The 13,103-nt window shown below is 35.5% G+C and overlaps 1 protein-coding gene across 1 annotated transcript in view; it reads left to right on the top strand.

The window, feature by feature from the left end:
- The window catches only part of FGF12 (fibroblast growth factor 12), a 74,865-nt gene extending 62,105 nt beyond the window's left edge, over positions 1-12,760 (top strand). Inside the window, exon 3 of the mRNA XM_034990722.1 lies at positions 12,642-12,760. Coding sequence (XP_034846613.1) covers positions 12,642-12,760 — 119 coding nt within the window. The remainder of the gene's footprint in view (positions 1-12,641) is intronic.
- The last annotated feature ends 343 nt before the right edge of the window (positions 12,761-13,103 follow it).

The raw sequence follows: 13,103 nt of genomic DNA, 5'->3' as shown, positions 1-13,103 counted from the left end.
ATTGTATTGTATTGTATTGTATTGTATTGTATTGTATTGTATTGTATCGTAAAAAAAAGCTGGAGATGACAAGTAAATGGCCCCTCCTGGGTCCACAGCAGACATCACTAAATTCTTTTGTTTTTGTTTTGTTTAGACATCACTAAGGTTTTACAACAGTCATTGTGGCCTAGCCTCAAATGTCTCCTTAAGACATAGTTTTGGGCAGCTGTAGCAAAATGATTGGAGTTTCACACACGCCTGCCATATGTATGCTTCATCTTCATTAACACCAACATATATTGAGGGAGAATTGTGTTCTAGTTACTAAGTTACAAAGATGATTCTCATACTATCCTGCTTTCTAGCTGCTCCTAGAATAATAGACAAAGTTGAGGTTGAACCTTCATGTAAATTAAACTTAATAATGCCAGGTAGCACTGGTACTGCCAAGTGATTAGAAAAAAAATCACTAAATTTCAGAGATGGAAGAGATCCCCAAAAGCCATGGTGCTCAGAGAAAGTGGACTTTAAACTGAGCCTTGAAGAATAGGAACAAAATAGGTGAGCTAAGATCAGGAGAACTGCATTTCAGATAAGGAGGCACAAAATTACCAAGTGGAGAAAGCTCCTTCCATGTTGGGGACAAATTAACTGACCAATGGGTCTAGCAAAGAAATTATGTGGAGGTATCACAGGACCATATTTTAGAGTGCTAAACAACACGTAAGGAAGTTTACACTTTATATTTTAGGACATGGGGAACCAATGAATGTTACTGAGCAATTGTAATCAAATGATAGGTGAAATGTACTTTGGAAAAATTTTGTACGTAGGGACAATGGGAGAAATGAGCTGAAACATTTTAAGGTAGAGAATACTGATCCTATTATTTTTCAAATTCTTTTTTCCCCCCCTAAAAAATTATCTTAACCACATTTATTTCTATAGATCCACTTAATATTTTTGGAATGAAGCAGAAATATAATTTATATTTACATATTATATCATATCATAGATATTATATAGTATATATATGTATACATGTATATATATATTAATCATGATCAGTAAATATAACATTTGAGTGTCAGTGTCAGTATAACTTGAGTGGAATCGTGAATGTTTCTTTGTGGCTTTTTCACTGACTTCTCACTATTTAAATATAATTGCTCATCAGTATTGTGTGCGTAAATTTTCAAAAGTGCTTTCTTGTTTTGGTAATTAACGATAATGAAGTGCAAAGCTTTGGTTGTGCGTATCTAAACCATCTCAAGCAAGTTAGCTTTTGTTGTCTGTGTGTAATTTTAACTGAGAGGAACTAAAGGTTTTGTTCTTTCTGAGTGGGGAATTTCTGCTTGCCTGACAAATTCCTTTTAAGGCTTCCAAATCTATTTATTGTAGTTCCATTTTTTTTTCTCACTTTCTTTACAACTACTTAGATTGTAGTTGCTAGAAATTCTCTTTTATTTCTCAAGAGCAACAATATTTTATAGCCTTACGGCCACCAGAACCTAGGTTCACATCCTAGTCCTTTCTTGGAGGATTTCATGACCTTGGGAAAACCACATCTTTGAGATTCAGTGCCCTTCTCTGTAAAGATGGTCGCAGAGTTCACATGTGGAGTTATTTTTTTTCTATTTTATAGACTTTCACCACTATGATTGCAGATACCAAGTCTGTCTTTTACATCAGTGTATTACAAGTGCCTAGCATAGTGTCTGGAATGTATGTGATAAATTAATGAATAAACCTGACAGGCCATAGTGTCAATTTTGGTGTTTGATGGAAGATTTGTGGAAGATGTAAATCTAAAACCTTTGAAAACATGAGAGATTTCTTGAAGGATGTTTCTGCCCTTTGATCTGGACTGACACCTGTGCTGTTCAGAGTTCTTCATGTGGACCGTAAGACAAGTCTGATGAGTAAGACAAATTGGTTGCAATGGATGCAAAGGATGAGCAATGATGGGCATTTGCTTTCATTATCGATAGTGACATACTCCATTTTTCATCTTAAGGAAAAAAAAGAAATCACATTGAATTGACTTGTTAATTATGCAAGTTTTTGAACATCTCTGAAGTAACACAGGAAAGGTTTTATGATGATATCAGGTTTAAAAGCAGTGGCAGGATTCTACTAGCTTTTGTCCAAGAAAGGGATCATCATGTTGCTCATTTTCACTATGTTGAAAATTCATAATGTTTGCTATCGGCCAGTGCTTAAAAGAACAATTTTAAGTCTCTAAGCCCCAAACCACTCATCAGTTCCATAAGTCAGTAAATTCAGTGGAGAAAATAAATCAGGCAGTTGGATTATTTGACCAATTGTTTATAAAGTAAGACATCAGACTGAAAATACTAAATCACTATAACCTAAAGTATGTTGATTTTTACATTGTTTTCATTGTTTCATTTTAAATGCATAATTATTTTTGCTCACTGAATCTTAAATATATAAGATGAAGTATGTTGCTTTTTTTTTCTGCCATGACATCTTAAGAAATTTAAGTTAAAATATGAAATAATGATGACCCAAGTGTCCCTTACCCCCACCCCCATTGTGAAAGCTCTAGCCACATCAATAATGATACTTTGTACTTTACTTTTATAGTTTAACAAGTATTTAAAAAATATTATTTTAACTCATCATCATATCAAGTCAGTGAAGTATTCAGAGTGGACACTAAGGCTCAGTGAGATTACATTACTTCCAGTCACCAAAGTCACAAAGCCGTTAAATGTTAGAACTAGGGCTCATGACTGAGAGCTATGTCCTCCAAGTTCAGTCTTCATCCTAGTCTTGTTTCCTTAATAGCTAAAGTAGGGACTATCATATCTTTCCCTTAAATTCTGGAAGGAAAGCTATTTTAGGGCGTTAAGTTCAAAGACCACAATTGTTTAGGCTTCTACTGTGCAATGTACCTTGGATGAAAAAAATGTATTTCATCCTCTTGAAAAATTCTTGGTTTGCTGGGAGATTCAGGCAAACATATAAATATGAAAAAGCAATGTGGTAAGTGTTGTGTAATGCTGTGGAACTAGGATGAGGCAGCAATTAATTTGCCTGAATGAATACTCCATTGTACCATAATTTATATGACCACTTTTGTGTTAGAAGAGTTAAGAGCCCAGACTATCTATCTCTTAGTTTGTTGACTATTCTATAAGATCAGTTTCCTATTGAAAATGAAGAGGGGGAAGAATTGACCTTAGTAAATGATAAATAAAGGCCAGAAATAGATATTATTTTCATGACTAATGTAAAACCAATTGAGTGACTTACAAATGTTATCATAAATACTATAATTACAAATGTTATTACAGGAGACTATTGGATTATAAGGAAAAATAACATGGTAATTTTAGGTTCAGATTTTTGTAGGATATGATATTCACATTCTAATGAAGTATCTTTATTGAGAACATTTTGATGTGTGGGGAATGATAATTTTCAAGACAATCTGATATTAAGAGTACACAGATTATAAACCCAAATATCTCAATTCTCTCTCAGTATCTTCCACTATAAATTTAACTTGGATTTTCAGTGGGTCACAAAATGCATGCTTTCCATTGCCCATTCTGCAGGTTCAACTCAGAATTTGAAAACATGACTATGCTCTTTTATACCTGTTCACTATTACAAGCAATAAGGAGGCCATCCTTACAAGTTGCTTGAGAAGATACTGGTTTTACCTGTTGTAAAGAAGAATTCATAAGGAACTTTTTTTTCCCTCCCTCCTTTCTCTTTCTTTTCCTCTCTTCCTCTTCTTCTCCTTTGAACCTTCGCTGGTTGTCACAGTAAGTGTTCTCTGATGTTTTGGGTTGATTGCTACCTTTTTTTGTCACGGGAATTATTTTTGTGGGTAACAGTCAGGTAGAAATTAAGTTGGATAAGAACATAGCACTTCTACAAGGTACTTTTTTCATGTCCAGTATAATTTTATAAGAGATCTAATATCTTGATTGTAACAGATTTCTTCAAACTGTTCCTTTCTTCTTCATTCCTTCTAAAACCTGCTTCACCATTCACACACACCAGCCCCATGCATCCTATGCTTTTGTCCTCTCAAACTCTGTGTCATGTAAATTATCTGGCTTTCCCTTTAGATTCCATATTTAAATATATTCTATGTGTGATAAACATTGTCAGTTTTTTCTTGCATGCTTAATTTTCTTGCATGCTGGAAATATGATCAAGAGAAGCTATGCATAAGCAAGCTTAAAGAGAAACCACTGCTGATTCATTTATTTATTTGGCAAATATTGAACAGCAGCTTATGAGACCAGGTTGCTATATTCTAGGCAACAAGGATAACAACAGTTTCCAGGGCCTTCAAGTTGCCTACAGAATAGTAGGAACCTCAGGAAGGATTACAGATGAAGGTTTATCCCCCAGGGACCACATCTGTTGGCTACCTCACTATTTCCCCATCATAAGCACAACATGTGGCATATACTAAGTGCTCAATAGATATTTATGGAAAGAATACATATTTTATGAACCAGAGACATTATAGAGGTATTTACAAGATACCATATGAGAGTTCAAATGGCTAAGGCTATGGAATCATACCCTGAAGTTTAGGATGGCAATTTTCATTCCCTTCTTTATTCACTTGGTACCCAAAAAAGAAGTTAAAACTTTTTATACCCTGAAATAAAGCCAAGTAGTGAGATACTTATTTTAAAAGTGACATTTTACATGTCAGAATGCCTAGCATGATGCCTGAAAAAAAAGTAGGCATTCCACGAATATAATCTTTTTAGTTTTTCCTACCTCATGTGTTACTTTTCTTTAATTCTCTCCTGCCACTTAAATTTCAACCTGAGACTGACTGAAATTTTGTAGGTCCTAAAACTTACACAATTTTAGGCATTCCCTCTGAAAAAACAAATATAGCATGATGAAATGAAAATTAGGCACAAAAGTGAGTAGGGTGAGAAAATAAATCACAAAAGATTAAATTTTAAAAAACTGAAAGTTACCACAATGATGGTAGAATCTAGGGAAATAAGATATTTTAATTACTTGATGGATTTAAGTCTATACATTTATTTTCCATTATTTATATGTATAATCTTTGAACATCTTTTCATATGGCAACAATCTTGTAATTATTTCCTGAAAAAAATAATTCAGTCTTTCCTGTGGCATAATTAGTCAAAAATTATCCTTTATAACTTTAATTTATAAAAGTTTATTTTAGCTTCACAGCTCATCATTGGTAATATCATGTATTACATGTTGAGGGTTGTTATCAAATATGAGAATTTTGGGTTGTATGGTATCAGGGCATTTCAAATCCATCACCTACTTCCCCCAGGAAATAACTTTTGCTAGTCATTTATACATTATTACAATAATGCTGTGTATCCAGCAATCACATAGACTCCACTGCATGCAACAGCAGTGTTATGTCTCATGTGACTGGGGTGGTTGGCCAGGTAGCTCTGTTGATCTTGTCTCAATTACATATCTGGGGGTCAGCTATCTGTCAGTTAATCTAGAATTGCCTTGGCTGGATTACTGAAACCACTTTATTTTGCTCTAAGTGTCTTACATCCTCTTCCTGGCACCAGTGGGTTAGTCTGTGCATGTTCTTCTTAATGCAGTGGCAGAGGAGAAATGAACAAATGGGAATAAATGAGCTCTTATTCAGACTCTGCTTGCATTTGCTAACATCCTCTTGGCCGTAGCAAGTCACATGGTTGAGCCCCGTGTCAAGGGATAGGACAGAATATTGTTCTAGAGCATTGCATATTTATATGGCAAAGCATCTAAATTGAAGAAAAAGTAGAGAACTGAGTGTATCAATGCAATTCATCTACTAGATCTTTTTTTACCATTTTCCTTTATTACTTAAAAAAAAAAACTTCTCTCTTGAGGTATATTTGACATACAAAAAAAACTTGTACATATTTGATGTATACAATTTGTTGAGTTTTGATATATGCATACACTCATGAAACCATCACTATAATCAAGGTAATAAACATACCCATCAATTCCAAAATTTTCTTTGTGTCCCTTTGCTTTTCCTTTTTTTTTTTTTTTTGTGGGAACACTTAACATGAGCTCTACACTCTTGACATATTTTTTTAAGTGCACAATTTAGTATTGTTAACTATAGGCAGCGTGTTGTACAGCAGATCGCTAGAACTTAGGCATCTTGCATAACTGAAACTTTACATCCTTTGAATAACAGCTACCCATTAGCCTCTCCCTGTAGCTCCTGGCAACCATCATTCTATTCTCTGCTCTCATGAGTTTAATTATGTTAGATACATCATGTAAGTGGAATAATGCAGTAGAGTAATGCTAGGACTAGCTTATTTCGCTTAGCACAGTGTCCTGATTCACCCATGTTATCACATATGACAAGATATTCTTTTTTTAGAATGCTGAATAATATTCCATTATATGTATATGCCACATTGTCTGTCTTCACTTATCCATCCATGGACATTTAATTTGTTTGTATATCTTGACTATTGTGAATAATGCTGCAATGATCATATAAGTCCTTGAGATCCTGATTTCAACTTTTTTCATATATCCCAGGAGTAGGATTGCTAAATCATGTGGTGGCTCTGTATTTAAATTTTGAGGATTCTCCATACTATTTTCTATATTGGCTGCACCATTGTACATTGCCATCAGTAGTGCACAAAGTTCCTTGTCAACACTATTTATTTATTTATTTATGTAATAGTGGCCACTTGAACAGGTATGAGGTGGTATCTCACCATGGTTTTAATTTGCATTCTCTGGTGATTAATGATGTTAAACATTCTTCATGTACCGATTGGTCATTTGTACATTGTCTTTGGAGATGTGTCTATTCAAGTCTTTTGCCCATTTTTTAATTGGGTTATTTGGGTTTTTGCTATTGAGTTGTAGAAGTTACTTATCCATGTAAGACATTAACACCTTATCAGTTATATAGTTTATACCCATTTTGCAGGTTACCTTTTAACTCAGTTGATTGTTTCCTTTGCTTTGCAGAAGTTTTTAGTTTGATGTAGTCCCACTTGTCTACTTTTGCTTTTGTTGCCCACACTTCTGGTGTTACATGCAAGAAATCACTGCCAAGACCAATGTCAACAAATTTTTCCCCTATATTTTCTTCTAGGAGTTTTATAGGTTCAGGTTTTATGTTTGGATTTTTAATCTATTTTGAGTTATTTTTGTGTATAGTATAAAATAGGGGTCCCATTTCATTCTTTTGGATGTCAATATCCACTTTTCCTAGAACCATTTGTTGAAGAAACTATCCTTTCCCCTCATTGCCCTTTTTATACCATTTTTCCATGTGATTTGGTGATTGAGTTTTGTATGGATTCCAAGAATACTAACTCCATTATTTCACTTCTCAAAATATAAGAGTTAGATTTACATAAATGTTTAGAAAGATATTCCTTTTGGAAAGGACACGATTGAGAAAATGCCTGAATATCAGATTTGATGCTTGGACTCTCTTTGGCTTATGATGGTAGTCGTCAGCAAATGTTTACTGGGATCCTGAATATAAATAGCAAATATACTACTCTGTTTATTTTCTCAATCTCTCTCTTTGTCTCTGTTTCTAGCTCTTTTTTTTCTTCCTCTCCCACTCTCTCCTTTTCTCCATATTATACAAGTGTTGTTTAGATGTGTTATTTGTTTGGAGAGCTTACAATCTAGCTGTGGTTAGGACAGAAACTTTTTTTTTTAAGGAAGAAAATTATAAATTGTGGTGAAAATAGTCTAGATTCAGGACAAGGGCAGTTTAGGAGTGAGAGAAAGCACTTGGTATTTGGTGTGTCATTTCAAGCATGGCAGGGGTTTCAGTATGAAGATATGGGGAGAAGAGCATTCCAAGCAGAGAGAATAAAGTAGGCAAAAATATGGGGTTAAAAAGTAGGAAGAGGGAGATCAAATTATTAGAAGCCATAAATAAATATATTAGAAGGAATAGTATCATGTAGCAGAAATGTATGCTGTGTGTACATGTAATTTTTACTATCAGGCTGAGATGTTTTACGTTTTTAGTTTCTTTTTTATCTTAAAAAAAAAGCATTTTTATTCCAATATGAAAACCACAAATTCTGGAAATGTCTTTTCATGACTCTTATGATCAATAACATTTATTGAATGTAAGATATGTACATGTGACTGAGGTAGAAATTACAGAGACCTACCCTCAGAAGTCTTTCGTTTTAGGGATGGAGACAAATGTGAAAATAAATGACTATAATACCATGTTCCAAATGCTATTATAGATATATACCAATGAATTACGCAATCATGGAAAAGGAAACAGCCATCTCAGAAGAGTTTGGGTAAACCTCATGGTGCGGTTGAGTAGTGAAGACAGGTTTTTCAAAAAGAGAGAACAAAAGAAAAGAAACTTTAGCCTCACTAAAGATCATGGGCGAACTTAGGAAACGGGGAAATTCTATAAAGCCAGTTATGGTGACTGGAATATGTAGCAGGTGATCAACTTCCAGATGCTATTTGAAGCCAGATTGCAAACGGTGCTGAGGGTCAGGGTAGAGACTCTGTGTAGTACCTGGAGGTTGTAAGCAGGGGAATGGCATGATGAGAGGCAAGGGGCTTGAACAATGGTATGGCCCACTTACTTCGAGTAAGGCCTGCGGCTTTGAAGATGGAGAAGAAGACTGGAGATGTGGGAGGAATTCTTGTGCATAGCAAAGGACTCCTGTGAGCTAGAGCCTGTGTGCTACAATGAAGATCAACAATAGATAAGGGTACATCATTTGCCACTTTTCAAGATTTTAAGAGGCAGATGTGGACCCTCCCAGAAAGAGTAGTGTTTCACTATACCACTAAAAAGTTCCATTCCAAAATGTTTACTGATTTTTTTTTTTTTTTTTTTTTATGGACTTGCTAAATCTCCCAAAGCATACCATCTAAAAGCCATTATCACTTTCCGGTTCATGTATGACTTTCACAGCTTCTTGCTTTTGTCCCTGCCTGGCTTTAGTAATTTTTGCGCTCTCCTCAGGTATGAACAGCTTTAGAGTTGCTTTGTTATGACAGTTTCAGATAAATGGACCAGTGTTCTTAGCATTTGTCCTGGGAAATCTTTAGGTTGGAAAGATGTTTTGAACAATTTTGAATTTCATTGTTCTTTCTCATAAGAATTTTCGTTGAACTTGATACTTTCCAGTAGCATTTATTTACCATGTAGAAGCACCTTACATTTAGTTGGTCCCTTACATATTAACTCTGCTTTCTTTAGCAATCTCTGTCAGCAAGGATTAGGGTTGGTTCTGCATTACACAGACTAAAATAACAAGGCCTTATTTTTCTCACATAAAATCCAGACCTAGGTAATTGAATGCTGGCCTCGTGCCATTGCCCCACAACCGTCCTCTGAGACCCAACTCCTTCCAGCTCACCTGTCACCACTCCCTTGGGGGTAGCCCTTGTTTTCATGATCTCAGATGATCCAGCCGCCACCCCACCCCCCATCCCAGTCCAAGCAGCCATAAGGCAAAGGGTTGAGGAGAGGGTAAAGGAAACCTAGAAGCTGTCTTTAAGGAAAGAGTCTTCAAGTGTACAGAGACCTTTCTGCCAACATCTCATTGGCCATTACTGAGTCCATAACCACTGTCAGCTGCGTGATGTGTAGAGAAACGCAGCTAAGTAGTCTGACTTCGTGAAAAGACAAGAATGGATATTAGAGGAAATTAAACTTAAAAAGGAAGAAGGAGGACACACGATATTTTAGGCAGATAACTACATGAGAAAGCCAGAAAACCATTGTTCATGTGCAGTTTCACTTGGGTTACCTCTCTGAACCTGTTTGTCCTTTTAAAAATTAGGATCATCATTCTGTCCTAAATGTTCCATAGTGTTGGTGGTTGAGGGTCAAATACAATGATGAATTGAACAGCACTTTGAAAATTAAGTATTGCACAAAAATAATTAAGTGATCTTCTGAATATAAACGCAAAGGATATTAGTGAGACAATGTCAGTTGTTAGATCAGACCTTATGGTAACCTTATTTGAGAAGCAAGAGAATCATAGATTAATGACAAAGAGCTCTAATATCAAGGCAACACCTCTCTGTTTATGAGACACTTTCAAGCATATGATAATGCATTTGATTCTTCTGTAAACACGATGCAGTAAGGATGATTATGTTCATTTTACAGATAGGAAAATTAAAGCAGAGGTTAAATGAATGACTCCGAGCCAGGTAGCTTCTGAGTGGTGAGTTTAGAAACTATGTTGTCTGCAAATCTCACACTTTTTTTGTAATCTGTTGCTGCTTGAATCTTTGTGCGTCACGCGTCTTGTTTTCCATTTGGCAAAGTTTAGATCTCTAAGATTAGAGTGACAGACATTCAGACATTTATCCCTACTTTATCTATATAGTGTTCATTCTCATTTCTCCCTAGTATGAATCAAATTCAATTTACCAGTCCCTTTCTGTACACATCCATTATCCTCCAGAACCACCTAAAGTCCTGTCCCACCAAAATGTTTTTCTGTACTTGGCTTACCCAAATTCTGCCCTTTCTTTAAGTGTCAACCTGGGTCCCATCTTCCATGTGAGACATTTCCTGAATATTTCAGGCCACACAGATCTTCCATTTTCCTGAACTTCTGTAACATAGAGAATATATATAGAATGCATATATTATATTTAATTATAGAAATAAATTATACACTGTATCAGATTATTCCATATGTCTTAGCTTTCTCTCCCTAACTAGACTTTAAGGTCTTATACTTCTTAAGTTATTTCAGTAGCACAAGGACAGTGGTAAGAACATAGGAACAACAAAACCAGTTCAGATTCAAATTGAGCTAGCTAATAATCTTGAGCATCTCATAAGATCTAGTCTCAACTTTCATGACAAATGAGGAAACAGGTTCAAGGAGGCAGAGAGACTGGTCCAGTGTCAAGCACGTCTAGAAATTAAAACCTGCTATAGTAAACCTGTGGTCTCAGTCTTGATCCTCTACAACTATCAGCTGAACATTTGATTGCCAAATACTGTGTGTGTGTGTGTGTGTGTGTGTGTGTTGGTTAGCTTACCATCCCAAGTTCAGAGAAGCCGGGAATAATCAGTCATTCCAGGTAGCCCTTGGGTGGATTTTCATACATTTTACATTCAAAATTAAGAAGATGACCAGAACTGATGGACATTTTATCAGTAGAAAAGAGGGATAAGGACCTCCAACTAAACCAGGATGTTAAAGTGAACTACAGATATATGCTCTTATGCATGCAGCTGTGAGATATTTAGTCCGTAGCCATGTTGTCATCTATAGAGCCTATATGATTACTTTCTTCCCTTATGTAATACGAATTCTTTCAGGGAAGGGGCAATGTTTTATGCTTATGCTCATTTTATAATCGCAACGGTAACTAGAGTAATGCTAGGGAGATATAATTCATAAAAATATATTGTTGGAAGATTATTATCTTCTTGTTTTTCTCTCTGGTATTTGAGTACCTTCTCCAAGTAGACATGTAGACTGTTGAATATTTTCAGTGATGGACAACCCAAATATTTAAAGACTACAAGCTGGTTCCCATTTCATCTTATGATATTGAATTAATTTTAACAAGTTAATTTTTAATGGTTTTAGTGGTTTTGTGCATGTCTATATACATACCTGTGTATATATGTGTGTGTGTGTATTCTGAGATATAAAATATATCCATTAGAGCTTAAGCTATCAGTTATTGATCCGTCTATTTATATATCTACATTTACATGTAAAAGAATTAAGCTATTAAAAGAAATGCTCTCATTCCACCAATGTAGCTAAGAATGAGCCAGTGATCTTTATCTTCTGTATTCAAGACAATATTTAGGACCACAGGGAAAAATCTGAAAACAAGACACTCTGGCATAACTTACAAAGATCGTATTTTTTTTCTTTTTTTTTTTATTATGTTATGTTAATCACCATACATTACATCATTAGTTTTTGATGTAGTGTTCCATAATTCATTGTTTGCATATAACAACCAGTGCTCCATTCAGTACGTGCCCTCTTTAATACCCATCCCCAGGCTAACCCCTCCCTTCAACCCCCTCCCCTCTAGAACTCTCAGTTTGTTTCTCAGAGTCCATAGTCTCTCATGGTTCATCTCCCCCTCCAATTTCCCCCCCCTTCATTTTTCCCTTCCTGCTATCTTCTTCTTCTTCTTCTTCTTTTTTTTTTTTTTAACATATAATGTATTATTTGTTTCAGAGGTACAGGGTGAGCACTGTGAATTGTGTGAGACTGTTGAATAAAGATCATATTTTATTATTACTTATGTCTGCAATTACATTTTCTACTGTTGAGAATGTTTTGGTTCAAATTATTTGTTTGAAAAAATCATATTACACTGAGTATGTGCTCATTTTGTGAAACAAAACTGTGGGGACCATAGAGACCTTCTAATGGAGTGTAACCTCTTTACTGCAGATGAGTTTATGTGATTTACCTGGGGTCACATAGGTAATTAAAGGTAGTGCAGAGACAAGAAGCCAGTTCTCCTCCTCTCCTCAGTCTCCTTCTCTCTCCCTACTAATTTCAATTCGTAGTTTTTAATTCTCAAAATAGTCATCTTCAGAAGCAGGATGATTTATTCAAAAGGTCACTGATTCTTTCCTCTCTGTTTTCTCTTTTCCTCTCTAGCCCTCTTCAATCTAATTCCTGTGGGCCTGCGTGTGGTGGCTATCCAAGGGGTGAAGGCCAGCCTCTATGTGGCCATGAATGGTGAAGGCTATCTCTACAGCTCAGTAAGTACTTCGTAAAGCATGCGTATATGTGTGCGCATGCGCTTATGTGCACACATAACCTGGCATTGAGAGCTAGTGAAGTAACCATTATTTTAGGGAAGAAAATTAGAAGTGTAAGTCATTTTAGAATTTCCGACCCAATATGTCAGGATTTTATTAAGATTTTTACAATTTACGATGTGAAGGATCATGCCCTCTTGAGAAAGAGCTAGTTACTTGCTCTGCAATATAAATTCTCTTCATCTGGCTTCTACTTCTAGAGGATATGTCAGTCTTTCGAATTTTACCTTTCTGCTTAATTCAAGGGGTAAGAGGTTTTTCCTTTCTCCTGTTACTTCTCCTTTAAGCACATAGGATG

The sequence above is a fragment of the Mirounga leonina genome, unplaced genomic scaffold (assembly GCF_011800145.1).
Source record: "Mirounga leonina isolate KUSES-001 unplaced genomic scaffold, KU_Mleo_1.0 Mir_115, whole genome shotgun sequence".
Taxonomy (NCBI): Eukaryota; Metazoa; Chordata; class Mammalia; order Carnivora; family Phocidae; genus Mirounga; species Mirounga leonina.
This window is presented reverse-complemented; position numbering and strand designations above follow the sequence as displayed.